At 31.8% G+C, this 21,573-nt stretch overlaps 1 protein-coding gene across 3 annotated transcripts in view; it reads right to left on the bottom strand.

The window, feature by feature from the left end:
- Nucleotides 1-729: 729 nt before the first annotated feature.
- Myo81F (unconventional myosin 81F) overlaps nt 730-21,573 on the bottom strand; it is a 31,279-nt gene continuing 10,435 nt past the window's right edge. Inside the window, exons 3-14 of one of the 3 annotated variants that reach the window (XM_015329500.2) lie at nt 21,304-21,366; nt 14,847-15,099; nt 14,048-14,382; nt 12,578-13,964; nt 12,247-12,499; nt 11,913-11,948; nt 9,993-11,675; nt 9,739-9,928; nt 8,221-9,667; nt 7,865-8,148; nt 7,329-7,778; nt 730-7,252 (exon numbers count right to left, since the gene is read on the bottom strand). In XM_015329500.2, coding sequence (XP_015184986.1) covers nt 7,040-7,252; nt 7,329-7,778; nt 7,865-8,148; nt 8,221-9,667; nt 9,739-9,928; nt 9,993-11,675; nt 11,913-11,948; nt 12,247-12,499; nt 12,578-13,964; nt 14,048-14,382; nt 14,847-15,099; nt 21,304-21,366 — 6,594 coding nt within the window. In that variant the 3' untranslated portion in view covers nt 730-7,039. Of the gene's footprint in view, nt 7,253-7,328; nt 7,779-7,864; nt 8,149-8,220; nt 9,668-9,738; nt 9,929-9,992; nt 11,676-11,912; nt 11,949-12,246; nt 12,500-12,577; nt 13,965-14,047; nt 14,383-14,846; nt 15,100-21,303; nt 21,367-21,573 lie in introns of those variants that run through there. The other 2 variants (XM_015329501.2, XM_015329502.2) reach the window with 2 other exon arrangements.

The raw sequence follows: 21,573 nt of genomic DNA, 5'->3' as shown, positions 1-21,573 counted from the left end.
TGAATAATAAATAATATCATAATTAATAAACGATATTGTTGAAAGTCTGTTATTTAAAATCAATCGATCGATCTTCTCTTCGATAGGCAGGACAAAATTTAAACTTATCAATTTTTTACAAATAAAAATAAAGACAAAGATTGAAAGATTGAAATATTTCAAAGGAAAAAAATCAACAAAATATGATCAATGATGAAAGATATATCAAATGAAAGATACATCTCAGTTTGGTACACAACAGATTCCGTCTAAATTATGAGATTCCCATAATCGAGAGGCTCAACCAAAACTCTTCTTGTTAGATATCAAAAACTACTATTATTATACCGTTGCAGTATTTTCGTAAAGCTTTAAAACTTTATCTTGTCGACGAACAAATGCTAAGAAAATTTAATCAATATTGTATTCAATTTTTATATACACGCACAAACACATATACACGTATACTTACACATTACATATTATGCATCTTTTCATTCACTCTTGAAATCATTCTATCAAATACTATCATCGAGTCTGCTAAATGAAATGAATTATTTTTGTTGGATATTTCATTTTAATATCTAATATCTTATTATATTTATATATTCTACAGGGTGTCTACAATGAAAATGTTTTATTTGATTTATTTATTAGGTTTTTTTTAAATTTCAAATTCAAATTTGTAGACACTCTGTATGAGAAGCGTAATGTCTACTTAACATTTATGATCTTATATAATCGTTATCTCTTAAATTAACTTTAAATATAATTCACATAAATTTACGTGTGTTGTATGTGTGTATTAAGTAGTAATTAATACGTATTTAACTTAAGTAAATCATCATGAATTTTGTTAAGTAATTTATGGAACAAAAAAAAAAAAAAGAAACGTACAGAAAACTTTAAACATGTTAGATCTTATATAGATAAGAAGTGTTAATTTTTAGATAAATCGCGCGTGTGATAAATAATTCATTATTTATTATGATTAGTGTCAAAAATTTATATATATATACATATATTTAATATATATTTATTGTTTTAGTATTAAGTATAGAATATACTATATATTCAATCCATTTTTTTTTGTTCAATATTTCTTTGATTTTATATAAATAATATATATATTATAATAAATATTTAGAAATTTAATTAGAAAAAGAATAAAAAGAATAAAAAGGTGCAAAAACTGCTTGGTGTTATAGAATAAGTTTCAAAGGATAGTAATTCATATTTACAAAAAAAAAAAACAAGAACATGTGCTGGGACCTTTTAATATTTTTACTTCAACAACAGTTTTGTATAAATAATAATCGCTAGTCAATCACTTAATGCAAATTTTAAAGCATCACAAGAACAAAGAAATAATTAAATAGAACTATCGTTTATGCCAAATATCTTCAATTATGTTGAACACATCTCGTGTGTTTTATTTCAACATTTTTGCCTATTATTTATGTCCATCATTAGTTGCAAACAAAACATCCTTAGATACAAATGTAAGATCTTATTATGGTTGTGTATGTATGTATGTGTATGTGTGTGTGTTGCGTGAAGTGTATATGCATCATTTAGTTCATGTAAATTAAAATAATAAAAAAAAAGAATTTAACAGGTACATATACAATATATATATATATATATATATATATATATATATATATATATATATATTAATATATTATTATTAATATTATTAATATTATGTTGTAAAGTGAAGATATACAAAGAAACAGATTTATGTATCGTTGAAATAGTAGTAACTTCAAAAATGAACAATTGCTGTACGTTTTATTATTCATTGCAAGGAATTATTTGTAGCTTTTTAATTATTAAATATGTGTATGTGTATGTGTGTATATTTACACACTTATATTTTATATACTTTGTTTTTTTTTATAGGACAAAATGATCCCCTTAAATATCAAACGAATTTTAATTTAAACATTTTGTTCTTATTACTAAAATTTGCTAGAGTTATTGGGGTGGCTGATATTTACAAGAACGATTATCGATTATGTGCTCTCGTTTGTGTACGTGTATGTTTGATATATAAAAAAAAAAAAACAAAAAAAAGGAAAAAAATGGGCATTGACGTAATACGAAGAATGCTTTTGATCATCGTGCTCTAGGTCGTTTATGGCAGTATTTAAATGCATATCTGAACGTTATTTGAGCATAATCGACCGAAAATAATTTTGTCAGAGGTTTATACACATACACACACAAATATACGAAGAAAGAACATGCATTCGATGATAAATTTAATTATTAAAAAAGAAATATGTGATGATTTTTTGTTTATATATCTTTGTATGTCTCTTAAAACGTGCAAAAAATATTTAAGTACCTCAACTTTATATTTAATATTATCTTTTTATTTTTTTCGAGCTGTTCGTGTTACTTCCAAATCTTCTCTTCTTTTCTATTAACAGAAATTGAATGAATTAATTTTGTTTATTTTCTATTTTATTTCTAAAACAAAAGAATTGATAACATACCTTACCTTTAATATTTTTTGTGTGTATATTTGTATTGTTAACAACAGGAGGAGTTAATACCAACAATGATAAGGGATGCAGATTTTATTTAATTATTTTTTTCTGAGGAATGAAGAGTGTTAGAAAAATATATTGACAAAGGTATGTTGCATTAGAAAATTATTATAAATAAATGAAAATTACCTATCTTGAAAAAGAATGAAAATATGAATTATAAAAGCAAACAAAAAATAAAAGAAAATGAAGAGAAAAGATAAAAAGAAGAAGAAGCTCGAATTATCTGCGTCTACCATAAGCAAGTACCATTAGATTTTAAGTAGATAATGTATCTATCATTATGACTTAAAATTATATAAAATGAGGGCATGCGTAAACGATTGTCTGTGTTCTTCTTCCTGTTCTTGTTTATTATTATTATTCTTCACCTAGTTCTTCTTCTTCTTATCCATTTTTCCTTTCATTTTGTTTCTTTTATTTTCAAATAATAATTTTTGAGAATATCTTTTCTTTTTTTAAATATTATTAAAGATTCGTTTGTTCCGTTTTATTGTAATTTTTCTTATACAGAGCTCGGCTATATTTATATATATATGTGTACATACATAAATACATTACATAAAATACATATATATATATATATATATATATATATATATATATATATATATCTATGTATATACACATTTATACACAATATGTATGTATATTTTGTTTAAATAATACTTTGCAATAAGTCGGTGTATATAATATGTTTCGATTGAATAGGTTCACTTTTTTTATTTCATTTTAAATATAATTTTAATAATGAATACTTTTTAATTACTTGATTCTTAAAATGCATTCTTTATAATCAAGAATTTATCATCCATTTTATTGTTGGATATTTTTTTTCCCTTAAATTTTTTATGTGTATATAACTTTTGTATTCTTATGTGCGTACGATGTATGTATGTTTTTATGTGCGTCGTGTTATATGTGTTCACGTTCGTATGTTTGTTGTGTTGTGTACGTGCGTGATCGTGTGTATATGTATTTATTATATTTATATAGTTATATACAGAATGACTTTAGTTCTTATAATATATATGTATATATATATATATATTTCAAATAACGTTGTCAAACAATAATTTATTATTTCGCTTGAGCTAAACATTTATAACATGCACGTTTACTGTGCCATCTCTCTTTCTCTCTCTCTCTCTCTCTCTCTCTCTCTCTCTTACACACACACACACACACAACGCGCGCGCGCGCGTTCTCATCTTGTTTGAATCAATTCAATTAAATTAGTCATTTATTTATTTATTTATCAAGTATAGCAAACGCGTACGCGTATGTATCAATCAAGCTTTTTTAATTATTTTATAATTCACGTCTCTTTCTTTTTTATCTCATTCTTCTTACGTTCCTCAATTATACTATAGTTTTCTTGTTGTTGTTGTCGTTTTTTTTTATAAATCATTTTGCACACTTCTCTATCTCTCTTTTTCTCTTTGTTGTTTTTTGAAGTTTCTTTCTGTCGGTTAATTTAATTTCTTTCATTTAATTTGCAATGAAACGAAACATTTATTATATTTTCTCACTCGTTATTATAATGATTATTATTTATTATTATTATTAGTATTATTATTATTATGGCTCTTATTCGAAGACTAAGAACACTCAAAGCTGATCACAGTCTGTGTCTCATATGGGTTCATTTTCTTTTCTTTTCTTTCAAATTTTGTCAACATGAAATAATTATAATTAAATAGAGCGATAATGTTAATAATATTATATATGTGTATATATTTATATATTTGTGTGTACGCGTGTATATGCTTACATTATTATGAGCATTCACAAAATGGCTGTTTTCAGCAATTTTTCATTTGCGATTGATTAATTTATTTATCGACTTCGTATTCTTATTTTCACTCCTTTCTTTGTTTTACTTTTGTTTAGTGTTGCTTGTATTTAATTAATTCATAAAATTGTGGCGAGGTGATACTTTGGTTTGAAGGAACTTAAAACATTTCATAGTTATTCATAAAGCCTTGAAATTAGTCAGTTGTTATTCAAATGATTTCATTTCAAAGACAAATATTTTTCTAATAATTCAATCTTTGACTTACAATTAAATTCATTCACTTTTTGTTTTCGTTGATAATTCAACAAATATTTAACTTTCTTCATTCCTTTGTTTTTTTTTTTATTTTATTGTATAATTATTATCAAAATTTTTGTTTATACGATGATAATAATAATAATGTATTGTCTAATGTATTGTTAGAAACAAATTATTATTAAAATTATTGTGTTAGATAAAATGTATAAAAAAAAAAGAAAAATAACAAAAAGAACACAGAATCAACACATTTATAGAATTATTTTTAAATTACACGCCAATGCAATTATTTAAATTTATAAAAGAAAAATAAAAGAAATAATTATATATTATAAATATTCGATAAACGATTTCGAAACTTTTTTACGTATATTTTTGTTTTGTGCATCGATTGGAATTCGGTTGCATTCCGTAGAAACTCCAATTTCATTTAAATATTCGCATAGAACGATAATATTTGGTAACGCTTTATTTACAACGCGGTAATAATTATATAATTATATTATATAAATATTTTTATATAAATATCGATCGATTTCGAAGAAATGAAATTGATATTTATTAATTTCTTTTTATTAAATCTTGGACGCAATTATAGTCTGGCATTATTGATCGATAAATAAATCTGCGCCATTATTTAACTTTTTTTTTCGATGCGGGATCAATCTCGTCCATAATTTTTTTTCCTTTTTCATTTACGTTTAATCACTCCCTCTTTTAGGTTTTTTATTTTCTTAACTTTTAAATTTCATTTTACAATATCGAGTATAATGCGTAGACACGAATAAAGCACTCAAAACTGCGTTCGGGGAAAGAAATGTAAGAGATTGTTCATAAAAAATGCAAATATTTTGTATATATCCATTTATACAGTGGATAAATGTAATTGTAAGTGTTAAATGTGCATACAAGTGTGCGTGTAGGCGTGTAGAAATTTTATTTTTTTTTATTTTTCGGGACTTGTAAAGAAAAAAGTAAAAAACACACACGTTTGACGTTGAAAGTAAAACATTAAAAGTACAAATGTAAACGCGAGATCGATGATCAAGGATTTGTAGATATTTCTTTCTTTTTTACAATGTTATTTTCTTTCACTCTTTTCATTAATAACAAAATTCTTCGTTTGATTGGTCTCCAATCTCTTTTTTTTCTTTTATTTTTAAATCGGTAGATCGACTCGGTTGGTAATAAAAAAATGTGTTCGTGTAGATATAACATTCGCGAACACGATTAGCAAAAATTCATTTATCAAAAACTTTAGTTAGGGAACTTGTATTATTAATATATTTGTAAAGAAAGCAAATAGTGTGTTCATTTTTACGTCCAGTATTCAAGTGTATATGTATAATGGTTTCTTTTTTTCTTTTATGTCTTCGATATAGAGAGCACTTTTATTTCATTTTCATTTCAATCGATTGATTATGAAAACAATACTTTAATAATCAAATATATCTAAAATATCCAAAAACAAAAAAAAGAATCATTTTTATATCATTAAAATTATTCCAAATATCAACGTAAGTAAATAATTTTTAAATAATTTCTCACACAACCCTAACATTAAAACGAACAAATAATTATTCTAGTCTTACTATCCAAAGAAATAAAAAATGATTAAAATATCACTTTCATAATTAATCGATTCACTTTGTTATACGCATTAAATTAATCTTCGTTTCATTTTTTTTTGTTCATTTTCTATTTTTTCCTCTTTTTCTCTTCTCCTTCATTAACATGGCAGTTAATTTGTTACTCGTATAATTGTTGCTAAATAATTTCTACTTTCCGCCGGCGGTAGCTAATAAATATCCTGTGTGTGTGTGGTTTTTTTTAATGTCTTCACGTTACTCACAGGATTACTAATTCTAAATTGAATAAATATCGGAAGAAAGTATCCATCTTATCTTTTTTTTTCCTTCTTTCTCTCACTTTCTTTCATTTTCTATATATTTATATTTGTATTTATAACTAACGTTTGTTCATTATTATATTAATTATTTCTTGTAATTCATAATAAATCGTAGGCCTTGAGAATCATTAAATGAGACCACTAGCATTATGCAATTTTGCCTAATTTGCGAGAATGCACTAGGGGAAAGAAAAAGGAAGAAAAATATCGACGTTCAACTCGCTGTATAGAAAAAGAAAAATGATATTTTGGTCCGGGCGATATGATTGGTGCATAAACGTAAGACTTGGTAAACTTATGGCACTTTGATAATGAAAGTTTATAATCAATCCTTTCTCTTTCTATCTCTCTCTTTTTCTGATCTTCTTTCGTTAAAAAAAGCAAACAAAAAAATATTTATATTTACATACACACTCGTTGACAAAAAGATATCACATTTGTGTTATCGTTTAGTCGGGGAAAGTGTATATCCCATAAGATATTTTTCCTCACTTCTCAGATTAGAAGTTGAAAATTGTTCATGGTCGATAAGATATTCTAACTAGCTTGAGATTGTATCACTGGAGCACCCCTGTGTAACATCGAAGCAGGCCTTGATTTTCTTCCAGCTGCATTTCCTGGAAGAGTCGTGGTCGCTTGTTGATATTGTTGTGCAATTGATTGGGTTATCACGGAATCTCTCTTTGGTATTTCCGGAGGTGATTGTAGCACCTCCATGTATTCCTTTATTAAATTAGCTATTTGGTGTGCCTAAAAAAGAAGTCAATCAGATTAGATAATATATTTTTGTTTGTTAACTTCAATCGTATTGTTAAATTTATTTTACCTGAGAAGTTGTAAGTATAACTTTGCTCTGTTTTTTATCGGTACAAGTGATTATCATCAAACTACTAATAGCAGGATTGTAACTAAGTATGCTACTGTATTCATAAGTACATAAAGTATTTCTCGAACGATGTTCGAGTAAATGTAATCCTAATTGATCGACTGCAAGCCATAGGACTCTGGGCCAATTCGATGTGAATGATTGCATCACGTCGAAGATCGTTGCCCTATGCAAAGGCCACGATTGGATTAAATTTAAAAAGGCTTTCTTAGCTTCCGGCGGTGTCATTCCTCTTAATGATTGATGGTGTTGAAGGACTCCTTCTATGCACACCGTCGGTACTAGTCTTGATGGTAGGCAGTGACTTGATATTGTTCGATATTCTTGCTCGGCTAATCCGTCGTGACAATCACCGAGTTCCAATTGCGCTTGTAAAGCTGTCAACATCATCTGCAATAATAAATTAACATTTTTTTTCAAATTTATCATTTTCACTTCCAAAATTTTGGAATAAAAATAAATGTTAATATATTTACGGCTTCCTTTTCGGTTATAGGAAACCGATCAGCACGAAGATCATGAAGAACTTGGTGATAAAGCAATTCTTTTTCCACTGGATCATCAAGATTCATGTATTGATCGAGGAACAGGTGTTTCTTGAATAGGAAAAAGTGATGTGCGTGTTTCCTCTGCGGTTGTTGTCCTTGTTGGGATGCACTTGCTGATCTGTATCGTTCCCATTTCGACATAACGTCAGCTATTTTTTCATCAGGGACTAGAGCTCGTTCAGTTGGTCCTAATACCTCGTAAATGGCATAACCTAAGATCGAAAGTACCTTCATCAGTACTAGAATATCAAAAAGGATGTATCTCAATCGAAGAATTTTCTTACCCATGGCTGTTTCTTCGAGACCAATCTTAGCTTTGATTATTTCCATAACATCAGTTGCAGTAGCGGATGGATGAAATTCAACGGCATGATATTGTCCGTCCATAAAATGAAATCTTGCATAAATTGGTCTACGATTGATCGTACACATGATCTCTTCCCTGCTAGGTGGCCATTGTCTTCTTCTCGTTCCTTGAGTTTTGTAAAGACACTTCTCGGCAAATCTGGCGTATTTGCCTTCTTCGGTAACGTAATCGCTGGCACATCGTTTTAAATGTGCTATTAAATATTTGCGAATGAGTTTTTGCGGTGGTAGAATAACCGAGCATGCTAAGGAAAGTAATGCCCAATGCCTTAGATTAACTCGACTGTTTGGATCAGGATGGTCGGTGGTTTGTTTGATCAACTGCAGATACAATTCTCCTAAAAGAGTTTCTTTTCTGATACACCTTTCCATAACCGTTTGTATAAGATTAACGTGTTCGTCTTCGACCCTTCGAACGGTGTCACCATTTTGACCAAGACCAGCATAAGTTAAAATCAATTGGAAAACGCTCAGAGCCATTTGATCTTCCGGATCAGGTAATTTGGAAAGTGTCTGTGGTATTGGTTGTCTACTGAAAGCCCAATAAGCATAGGGAAAACCTTTGTAAGTTTCACCGTGATCCGTAGCACTGCCGTGTTCTTGTCTAAGTTTTTCTATTCTATGTTTCGATAATCTTCTCAAAGTATTCCTCAAAAAACCACCACCAGAATCTTGAGGTTTCCTTAGAATCTCAGCGTCGACCAAAGTTCGACGACAATTAACCAAATTGTGATAAAGCCTGATACGATCCTCGTTGGTGATACCTTTGAATTTTTTCGCAGGAACTTCGTTTTCCGTGATCCATCCTGCTAAGGCAGGACAATAACTCACGATTAGACTACCTATTTCATTTTTTTGTGCTGTCTCGAATACAAAACACTTGTGCGAGCTATCAGGGTTGTGTCGTAGCAAGGAAATCGTTATGAATGAGTCACTTGGATCCAACATTATACTTTCAACATCCTGATAACGATATTCGGACAAGACAAACTTGTCATCAGGTTTGATCAACATTAAACCATCACAATTGATACCCAATATTAATTGATTGCCATAAGACCAATATCCTCGATACGTTACGTTGAACATTGTTGTACCATACAACGGATATTGCATCACACAGGAGAGATATAAAACCTTAGCTGCTAATTCCTTACGGCCAGCACCGTATTGTCTATGTGCCTGTGCTATGATTGGTACCCAAACGTCATCACCACGAGCTCGACTTATTCGATACGGCAAAAAACTATCAACCTCGCTGTAATAATCTAATCTGTCGTTGTCTTTTGGGTCACCCAATGCTACTTGAGCTTGCAATCCTGCCAACTGTAAAGCCACTTTTTCGGACACTGGGAAATCATCACACTAAAAAATACAAATTTCATTAAACAATCTGTTGAAATAATAAAAATAATCTGTTGTAAGTTTGACAATACCTTAACAACATTATATACAGCTTGTGCATAAAGCATGTTAACTTCAACCGGATCTTGGGATATTTCTCGTGTGTTACGAAACAGTCGGCGTTTAAAAACGAAACGATTGTCTCCGCTACCAAGAGTTGCGTTATTTCCACGTCGTAGGGTTGAGAATGTTGATTGGGATGTATTCAATTTGCATTGTTTCCTATGAAATAAATGTATTTAATCAAATGAGTACAACTTCAAAGTTAGCTTTTTGAATTACTTACATTTCCCATGCAGCTATCACGTCGTATAGATAATCATGAGCCCTAACGTGTTCTTCTCCATCCGGTCTGCTTTGATAAATGGCCCAACCTTCCAAAGATCTGAGACCCAATTTGTCAGCTAATTTAGCAACAGCGTCAGCTGCCGTGTCAGTTGGATGAACATCGATAGCCTTAGTTCTACCATCGAGAAAAAAGAATCTGCACACTATCGTACCCAATCGTCTCATGGCAGCAATCTCAACGGTCGAAGGTGGATACTGTCTACAGGAAACTTTGGTGTTCTTGCAATTGTCGATGCACCATTGCACGTATTGTCTTAGTTTACCTTCGAGAACTAAATTCTTTCGAAGAAACGAGACAAAATATTTGTAAAGCAATTTGCTAGGTTGAAATGCAACAATAGCCAAGCAAAGTAACAACCATACGCGTTCGGCCCATTCAGGATTAGGATTATTAGTAGCTTGTCTCATACACTGTACGAATATTTCATCCCTCAATTCTTCCCGTTCTATTCCATACCCAATGATACTTTGTATCGTAGCTATTTCTACATCTAATTTCATCTCTCCACGGATATATTTGCAGAGATCCCTGAATACTGAACAGGCAACGTTAACGTTGTCAGGATCGTACATATGAATATGAGAATTGGGAATGCTAGATCCTTTGTAATAAGTGACCATTTCATATTTTGGAATAAATTCGACACTTTTGCCACGTGATTTTCTTGTAAGTGTAGCCATTATCGTTCCCTCAGGTGATCTTTCGTGACTGTTGAAATAATTCTGTGCAAATTCAACGATATCGTGATAAGTGGCTTGTTCTATATCCTGTTCCCTCTTATCCTCCAATTCTTGCAATTTACGTTCGACTCTACATTTCCTTCTCTGTTCCCTTTCGATAGGTTGTTGTGGTACTTGTGCTTGTTGTTGTTGCAATTGTTGTTGCTGTTGTTGCGGTTGTTGTTGTGGCTGAATGGGTTGTTGTTGTTGCTGGTCATGACCATTTTGTTGCGGTTGAGATATTTGAGTTGGGTGATGATGATGATTGTGATGCAAATGATGGCCATTAGAATTTTGCGACTCTGGTCGTGGTGGAGGACTGCTAGCAAGTGGTTCCTTCACTTTACTAACTGGTACTGGTGGTGGAAAACCACAACTATCACCGTTCATTGTTCCCGGACTACCATTGATCATAATGGGACTACTAGGCCCACTTTCTTCTCGTGGTAAAACAGATTCGTATATCGGTTCACCATTATCCGCCGATGAATCACCGTTCAATGCCAATGGAGGAATTGGTGGTGGTGGTGGAGGTGGTGGTTCCGTTGGTTCAGGAAGACTCGGTTGACCCAACTTTCCTGTACTCCCACCTATTCGTTGCGCTTGCTGTACCGGTGTTACTTCTTGACCATTAGGCGTCGTGTTCATCTTAGATTCCACCTTAGAATTCATTTCCAATTCCTGCTTTATCACAGTTTCCAATTCGACGTCTAAATCTTCTACTAGATTATCCATCTGTTCACCGATTTCCTCGATTATTTGATTGCTCTTCGTCGATTGAACATCGGACAAAAATGAAAACAAATTGTCCAAATCGACCGATTGCAAATCCGACGCTGCTATCTTCGAATTCATTTGTTCTGCCATCTGCGTCAACGTTGCTATCTCTTCTTGTGCTTTTCTGTTGGAAAACAAAAATGATCTTCTTTACAAAGTGTTTATCGGGAATATATGAACACAATACTAAAAGCAAAAGCTCATTTGGATTCGTCAATAAATATTGTACACCTGTTATATTGGATCGGACAAAAATATATCTACAAACTAGTAATAACATGCTCGCGTTTCGCGTTACAAACATGCAGCAAGAAAGAAGAAGGGTCGTTTATTCGTCAGGTGTATTTTTTGACGAACTTACCCTGGTTCCATTCCAACAATACCATTGTACTGCGCGCTATAAGAGACACAAACGAAACACTGTTAACGTATCGTCGACTGTTCTCTATTTAACAATTATCCTAGACGATTTTGTTAGACTGTACCACTTGTACAGGGTGATATTATTATTTTCCATAAAATATAAATAATTTTAACGATCAATTAAAAATGTCTAAACGATTTTTGACCAACACTAATAGCAAGACATTTAGATTATTTGTAACAAATCACCCTGTACATCGAACGAATCCATGCATACATGAACAAATCCACAGTTGTTCACTTTCTCGGATAGTTGTACGCTTAAATGATACCTTTGACTTTCTTCCAATGCTTTCTTATCCTCCATCAATCTTCTTTCTTCTTCCAATCTTTCTCTCTTTCTCATTTCTTCGTCCACTCGTCTCATTTCCCTCAATGCAGCAGCAACTTCCCTGGCAAAAACACCTCTCAAATGGCTTTGTATAATAATAGCAGCTCTGCGTTTGCGAATAAATATAATTCGCAATTTCCAGCCACGGTACGCATGTTGTACTTTCAACGCGGCTTCACGAATCTTCTTGTATTCTGAAAAAATAATTACAGCGATTATTAGGAATCCGTAAGATAAATGAAATGGATGATTGAACGATCCTAAATATTTACCCTTTCGTACGGTGTATCCTCGCCAAATCTTTTGTATCATCAAAGCATTGCTGCTGACCATTTGATTCCTGCAATCTTCTAAAGGTTCGTGCACATAACTACGTAGGAATACTTTGGTTTTACCAATTTGCCATTCGGTTTCCGGAATACCTTGGCTACTGATCAACGATCTAACAGCTTCTCTGTCATCGCGTGACAACATATTACGTCCCCTGTCAAGGCACCGATATCTCGAGACAAAATCATGAAAACCCATGTGTATTGGGAAGCCTTCTTTTCTTATACGAATGATATCCAACATTCCAAGATATTTCAATTGATCGAGAACTAGTTTTTCGTCGTAGTGATTGGAGACTTTTTCCATGTTGGGTTTGATGCAACGCGCGTACCAAGGTGTTGTTGCTTGCAGTACATCAACCAGGGCTTGCAATTGGTGTCGAAACGAATCGCACAACGTTGGTTTACCCTTTGACGTTCCACGAGACATCGTTGTTGCTGCGTTACCAGTTGCACGAAGTACCGTACATCCTAAAAGGTCTTGATAAACTGTGATCTCTTGGACAAATTCGCTAGTACTTCTTGACATGAAGTCAAAAAACACATCCTGCTGAACATCTCTATTTTTTTCAACGAAACCTTCGACTGTGTAAGTCACGCAACCGGCGTAATGTCGGACACCAAATTCTTTTTCCCATCTACGACGATCGTCACCTTTGACGTAGCAGGGATGATTATCAAATTCGGCATGTAGGTTAGTTAAATACGCCAGATCGGAACCTTTGGGCATGTGGCATTGTTCAGTGAGTAATTTTAATACACATCTGGGTGGTTTCTCGATCAATTCCAAACACATGGTGTTGTCAGTAAACGTTATATGAGAATATTGAATTTCTTCTTGATGATAAAGTTCTTGTTCCAATGCAAAAACGTAATGATTGAAGAATTTGTGAAGCTTTTCGTTGGTATAATTAATACAAAGTTGTTCGAAACTGTTTAAAGAAAAATTCTCAAATCCAAATATGTCGAGTACGCCGAGAAATCGTGAACTGTCTTGTCCAGGATTCGTACAATTATTTATATGATTGATTAACCATGCAAACGTTCGCGAATACAATGCTTTTGCCATTGCGTGACGATTTTCTTTGGCTTCTTGAACCTTAAGTGGAATCTCGGTTATGTTACCTCGTACATTGATTTGCCGTATCAGCACTACCTTTCTTAAATCTTCCACTTGAAGACCCAAAAGTGGGGCCACCGTTTCGATTATTTCCTCATCCTCTTCGGTCAGTTCGCATCTTTCACCGTCGACATCTTCGAAATTTAAATTACCCAACCATAAGATCGCTGATAGCACACGGAATATTCCTTCGCACATTTCTGGGGCCACCTGAAAATGTTCAAATAAAAGGAATAATTAGAGGAACAGTTGTCAAATGTTTGATATGTTTAATCTGAGGGTTTGTTTTTTACTTGCAGCACGTTAAATGCCAGCCTCAAAGCGTCTAATTTTCTGGAATCCGATATCCCTCCGATTTTAACGCATCCGGATTGATTAAGATACTTGTAATGAATCGCTGGTTTTAGTTTGAATTGTTCGGCAAATTCTTTGTCCCTCGTACCAGCTTCCACCAATTGATAAAGGACATGGTAATTACGTTCTCCAGGACTTTGAAACGTAATACGACTTTGTTCCAACAAATAATCCTGAATGATACAACCCTTGATCATCCATTTACTATCGAAGCACACTTGCATGAATTTACCGAATCTCGAACTGTTGTCATTTCGGACCGTCTTAGCGTTTCCTGTGGAATAAATTATTTATTTTTTAGTTTATAAAATGAAATAGAAAATCATGACAAATGGAAACTGTTCTAGATTCGTAGATGAAGTGCACGGTTCGATTTATCGTAACATCTGAAGAGAACGTTTCGATTCTTATTAATCCTTCCTTTTCCCCCATGACCCAGATTCCACCCCTCGCAACTGCATTTTACACCTGAATTGCCACGCTTGTCCTTGACTCAAACCACTGTGAATCCTGCCTTTTCATTTCTAAATGACATTGCACGCATGAAACGTGGGTAGGAAAAAAATTATCTCTCCTGTTTCTTTCATTAAAGAATCTATGTCAAAAGTTTTATGTGAAAGTAAAATGATAAAAAAAAAAATAAATAAAAAAATACCGGGAACCGTGAACCAAAATTAATTATCAAAATTTGTTTCATTAAAATATTTTTTGGGTCATAAGATGATTAGAAATAATTACCAAAAGCTTCTAAAATGGTGTTGGCTTCCAATATTTGTTGTTCAACCCAAGTGTCGACGTTGCTAGTGACGGAACATAAATACTGCAAGATGAATTTCGTTGTCTCGGTTTTACCAGCACCACTCTCACCAGATATAACACAGGATTGATTACTTTCCGTATCTTGAAGTGATCTGTAAGCTGCCTCGGCTAACGCGAAAACGTGTGGCTCGAGTGCACCCATTTTTCTTCCATGATAACGGCTAACATATTCCTGCAAAATAATAATTACACATACAAATCATAAAACATTCTTTTTATCAATTAATTTGTTTCGTGAATTTATGATCGATCATCGATGATCTTTGTTTCTTGATTGATGAATTGTAACTCTGATGATACTTCGTACTAACAAAGAGATTGGAAAAAGAAAAGAAGGGAAAAAGTAGAATGAGGTTTTTAACATCCTCCTTGTTAAGCCGATTAATTGCAACGTGAATCCGATGACGCATGGTGTAGTAGTTAGGATATTTACGACAGAGTTTCAGTAATCCCCTTTTCGTTTTGTAGGCCGACTCCCTTGGGAATAGCGTGGGGCATACAACAGGGACATGCATATATGCGCACACGTATGAAACTACAAATAAATTCATGCAAAATTCTTTTAACGAAGCTATACTTGGAAATCAAATCGTAATCACTCTTTCTTTAAAACATTTGTTACTCTATAAATAATAGGAGATTGCAATGATACAAATCAATCTAGTATTAACAAAATAATTCGTTCATTTGTTAGCTTAGAAAGTTACGAAAAGATCCAAGGTTTTTCACATTTCAATCGTTCAAAGTATTCAGAAAAAGTGTCGAGGTTTACATTTATCTCCGGTTTACACCGGATACACTGATATATACATTATGTATGTAAGCAAACGTTCCTCAGAATGCAGTATAGGATCCCACATCTTTCTTGTGTAGCGCGGAAAGAGGAAAGTTAGTTTTACTTGCTTCCAAGCAAGTAGTGTAACCTAGTTTTGTGTCAGGCGTGAACTATTCTTTACTCTTTTATTTCATTTATTTTTATTTATTAGTCGAAAGGTGTTTATTACAGTTCTGAATTTAACATGTGAATGATTTCAAATTTCAGATACAATAATAAAAAATGGTTTGTAAGTTTGTGTCACGAGCTTTTAAAGGTTTGGGTTAACATTTTTCATACTTAAAGTGAAGAAATGGAAGTGATACTTCTATCAAATTAAAATACACTGTATTTTCTAAATATAAAAGGGCTTTTTTATACAGTATGGTTTCTGTTCAATCAAATAATTGAGTATGATTTTGATTTTGATCAGAATTCAAACTACAACTTGTGATAATATTCCAATATGTTTAGGCATTAACAGGGTGACTTTTTATCCATGTTTTTTTTCTTCTTCTCTTTTTGTTAGCCTATAACAACTTACGTATTCTTTACTTTAATAAAGTTATAAAAGTGACTTCGAATTTTTGTATACAATAAAACTAACTACGTTTCGTTCTCCTGGAAGAGTTTTTAAACAAGCTTCTTCCTCGATCTAATAATGTCTTTATTTTCTTTTCTATTTTATTTATTTTTTTACCTTTCCTTCTACTCTTCTTTTCATTCATTTCTTTTTATTTTATTCTCCCGTCTGGATGATATCAAAATGAAGAATAATAAGGCGTTTCCTATTCAAAGTCAATTGTATTTTTTTATTTTCTTTCAATACGATTCGAATGAAATGAAATCGTAGATTGAATCATTTCAAATTGATGAAACCATTTTTTTAACCTTTCGTCATTTAAATATTACTTTTGAATGTTTATAATAATTAATAATAATTTAAACGTGATTGATTTTAAAATGAAAATTTAATTGAAACAAACAAACGTGTAATTTTCTATTAGAAAAACAAATGTGATAGCAATTAAAGATAAATCAAATAAGTTCATTGGTTTACTCGAAATATATTTGAAAAAACAGATCACCCTTAAATTCAATTAGGGAAGTGTAATGACCCTGTTGGAATTAATTCGTTGCGGTGGATGCATCTTCTTTCGTTTAAACATAAAAAAGAAACAAAAAAAAAAGAAGGATGGTTGTGTTATCGATGCACTTTCAAAGCAACACCAACCACTATCACTATCACCACCACCACTACCACCACCTGGACACGTAAAGGGAGCTATCTGCATATGCTTGTGTTATTTTTAAAACTCTCTCTCGTTTATTTTCCTTCCTATGAGACGAGTATAGTGTGTGTGTGTACAGTTCTTTCAGAGCTTATCCATAGGATTCGAGATAAAAATACATCCGCGAGATAATTTTCTTCTTTTTCCAAAAATAAACACCCTACGAGAGAGAAGAAAAAAAAACATGTTTGATAATAAATCAAAGGAAAAGAAAAAAAAAGATTCAGACTTTTTCAAAGACGATCCCTTGACCTTTCACCTCGTAAAACTTCAATTAAAATTCATTTTATTTTTTAGGGTTGTCATTCTATTTAAATTATGTTTTAATTAATTCAGTTTACTACCCATTAGAATAAATTCCTTTTTACGTTGACAGAGTAATTGTTTCTATTGGAATTATTTTTTTTAATTTTAAAATAAAATAATTTTTAAAATAAAAAAAAAATAAAATTGAATTAAAATTATTGGAATAATTGTTGATATATTTGAGTATTAAAAAGTGACCTAATTCATACAAGTTAGAGAAGTATGATACTCTTGTTTAATAGTGAACTAGGCATGTTGATCGAAGAGAGTCTTTGAGTTTTCGAGACCCCTAGGGCTGGCAAACACTGGATCGTCTCACGTGTCTCGAAGCATGAGCTCTTTTTTTTCTTTTTCCTTTTTTTTTGCTACTCTTGCTCGTTCTTCTCTTCTTTTCTCTCGTTGAGTATTACAACACGTCGAGAATCCGCGGAAATTACACCACGAAATGGGGTTGCGAAGGCTTATATACCCGAGAAAGAAAAAGCGAGAGAGTGAGAGAGGAGTTCACCACTTCTCGGTTCATTTCTTTATCGGGTCAAATCTTGTTCATTATCATATCGCTTCAGTGATATTCAAAAGTTATCCTCGAGAATTGGGTTAATATATAAAAAAAAAGAGAGAGAAAAAAAGAGAAAAATCAAATCAACGTAATATTTCTTTTTCAAATGTTTTCACACCAAAAAGTTTATTGGAATTTGGATACTTTTGGGGGTTTTCTTTTTATATAAATTATATTTGTAATATTTAATATATTTCTTTTGCAATCCTATATTTATATATAGTATAATTAATAATTATATATTTGAAATTTAAATATACAATTACAAATTATTAATAAAAATGTGCACCCCCATTTGCTTTATAGACTCAAAACTTTTCAACCCCTTTTCAACTATAAAGAGAAAAAAATAATATAGAAAAATAATATAATATAGAAAAAAAATCTTGACTCAAAATTTACAAAAATATCACAAAGTACTATTTTTAATTTCTTATTTTTATATTGCTGAAATTTGTTTGTATTTGTATATAAAATAAAAAGTAGAATTAATTGAACCGGTGTTAAAACGTTTACAGAATTGAAAATGGAAGGTTTCTCTTATTATCGGTGATATCCAAGACCGTAATCGAGTTCTCGAGTTTTAGCTTGACGTTGGTCAACCTAATCGTTCTGACGGAAATTGCATTGCTCCATAGTTGGATCCATCATTTGCTCTTCCACCGATCTACCATTAAATACGACACGGATTCGTATTACTTTCTTGTCACAAGAAATAGAATTACATAACAGAATTTGTGTCAATCTATCAAAATCCTACAATCCCCTTTTGAAATTCTTTGATTAACAATTCAATTCAAATTAATCTAATCACAACTATGAACAATGTTAGAAAATTAGCATAATCCATAAATGCAAACATTCACTCAATCATTTTGATAATTCCAGTACAATAAAACCTATCAAAAATCATTGTTAACAGTTAATTATTTGCAAATAAACAATTTCTGCATTTGCTTAGACATTTTTAACAATTAAAAAGGGCCTAAAAGATTTGAAAATCAGTCTTGAAACCTAAGGAAAACCTGGTGGTATGAGAAAAAAAGCAGCTGTGGTGAGGCAATGAATAAAAAGAAGGAAAAGTGATAGAGAAATGGAAATTTGGTAGGAAAAGACAGACAAAAAAGGAGTAAAGTAAAAGAAAAGAAAAGAAGAAAAAGAAAAAAACAAATGGAAGAAAGTAGCTGAAGGCATTATGGTGAACCCAGTGGACTAGGAAGAGGACGATGAGGAGGAGGACTAGGACGAGGACGAGGAACTTTCCGAATCCGATGTGAGCGAGCTCCAGTCCTCGATCAATAACGCGGGGCGTGCACACCACCATTGCTTCCTCCTACCGCCCTTTTCCTTCTTCCTTCAACACGGGAACGACGAACTTTTCTCTCTCTTTTCAACGTCCATTCATTCTCCCTTGCATGGGTGCAAAAGCCTTTTGTTGACCTTCAAAAATGCCTGGCTATCTTCCTAGTCCCTCGTTTACTCTCTCTGTCATTTAGGACACCAACTTTTTATCTTGGGTGTCCTATTGTTTTTTTTATAAGAAATTTCTAACAATTTTACCCTAAAACTTCTTCATCGTTTAATAAACTACCTAAATTCAATCTTTGAATTAATTTTACTGTCCAAGCACCAATCGAAACTGCATGGTGAAACAATGGATTGTTTTTGTCAAAATTGACTTTGAAAGTATCCTAGTACACCAACGAAAGTAAAAAAAGAAATAGAATAAGAATAAGAATAAGAAAATAGATAAGTATGCGGTTATCACAGAGCAAATTGTTTCCTTTCGGCTTATCGTCATCCGCTAGGGAAAAGGGAAAAAACAAAGGAAAGAAAAAAAAAGAATGCATTTGAAAATGATGTTCGCGTGTCGGCCAATTGATTGACCGACGCAGCACTTCTTCTGCCTTTTTTAACACACACACACACACACACACATATATATATATATATATATATATATATATATATATACACAATACATACAACACTTCTTTAACGACCCGTTTAATCTCTATTTCTGACCACACGCGGTACGTCGAACATACACACATACATCAGTTGTAAGTAAACATATTCAAGACATGTGTGTGTGTGGGTTGTATGTGTGTACTTAAAATGGCATCAACTACTCGAGAGTGCCCATGTCTCTATGTCGCGTTAGGGTAGTGTATACCACAAGCATGTTCTTCTACTCCTAGGGCTTAGGGTTGAAAGAAGAATTTACTTCGAGATCGAGTGGAAGCCACTTTGTACCTAAATGCGGTTCGTTCGTTGACAATCTACTTCTTTTTTTTACGTTTTAAACGTAGTGGTACTTTTTTAACACTATAAGAAATATTCGGATAAGGAATACCAATATCCTTTAAAAACAGTTAAACATATTTGTTGCATGAAATAGAAGAAAAAACTGTTTGTTCATTAATATTTCATTGATAAATATTAAATAGAAACAAAGATTATAATTGTAACATTCATCTAACAGATATCATAGAAACTTTTAGTATTTTTTGGGTTGGTAATACATAATTAACACGTTGTTTTCCCCCACGTGCATTCTCTCATTTTGGGGTACGCTGAAATTCAATTTTCTCATTTGCAATATACCTTTTAATGAATTTTTAATTAGGAATAAGAATTGACAATTAAATATGGATTTTTTAAAATGAGTAAATGAAAATTCACGATGCAAGATTTTCTACATTTTTCAATGTAGAGAGTTAATAATCAACATAATCTAGAATACTCCTGTGTGTCGTTCATATCAGTACAAGAACGCTGGTTGCAGCTTCCGTTTCCTGTTTTCATTTGCTATGTGATATTCCTGCTAGTATTTCTATTGATAATGCTTCAAAATTACGTCCTTATTTTTATCAATTTATACTAAATTCTTGGGATTCTTCTTTCCATTAAGAAATTTATTATTTATCGTTTACTAATTTTTATCATAAAATCCCTAAACATTAAATTGTAATTTAGAAGAAAATGGTTTCTATACTTTTTGAAACCATTTTATGTTAAAATAAAAAAAGAAATTATAATTGTTGATAAAAAGATAGCCGTAAACGTTTGAATTATAAAAATCCTTTTGTTAAGATCCAACACAAAAGAATCAATCAAAGCTTATCGAACGTTTTTGATCGATGACAATAATATTTAAACTACAAACAATCATATTTATTAATTATCCTGTTCATTTACTATTCTTTGACGATAGGATACTTATTTCCTGTGTATCCCCTCAATAGGAAACTTACGAATAATTTCGCATTGACGTAAGCTTAAAACAAACACCACAGCAGACATTTTTATATTTTAATTTTTATTAATTTGCCTAAATTTAGGTTATCAAGATAGAATTTACGTAACAAACAAAACCAAAATGAAATCATCAAAAGTACTTACGTTCGTGTAATAGTCAACCTCCTTGTAAGGATTAACAGCAACCAGAATGGATCCTGTGTAAGTCTGTATTTATTTAAATAATCTGAGTTAAGGAAAACACATTTTACACAATTGTACAATAAATAAACACATTTGTAGCTAAACCCAATCAATAAAAGTTAGAATCGTTAGGATCTTTGAGTTAGGACAATGACATTTGCTTATGTTAAACGATGAAAAAAAATGGGGGATAGGATAAGGGATAAATAAGGATGCAAGTTATACTTGGTA

The sequence above is a fragment of the Polistes dominula genome, unplaced genomic scaffold, assembly GCF_049000335.1.
Source record: "Polistes dominula isolate Pdom_NZ unplaced genomic scaffold, Pdom_raw_medaka contig_75, whole genome shotgun sequence".
NCBI classification, from domain to species: domain Eukaryota; kingdom Metazoa; phylum Arthropoda; class Insecta; order Hymenoptera; family Vespidae; genus Polistes; species Polistes dominula.
Note: the sequence above shows the minus strand (reverse complement) of the source record. Positions and strands in the feature narration are given on the sequence as shown.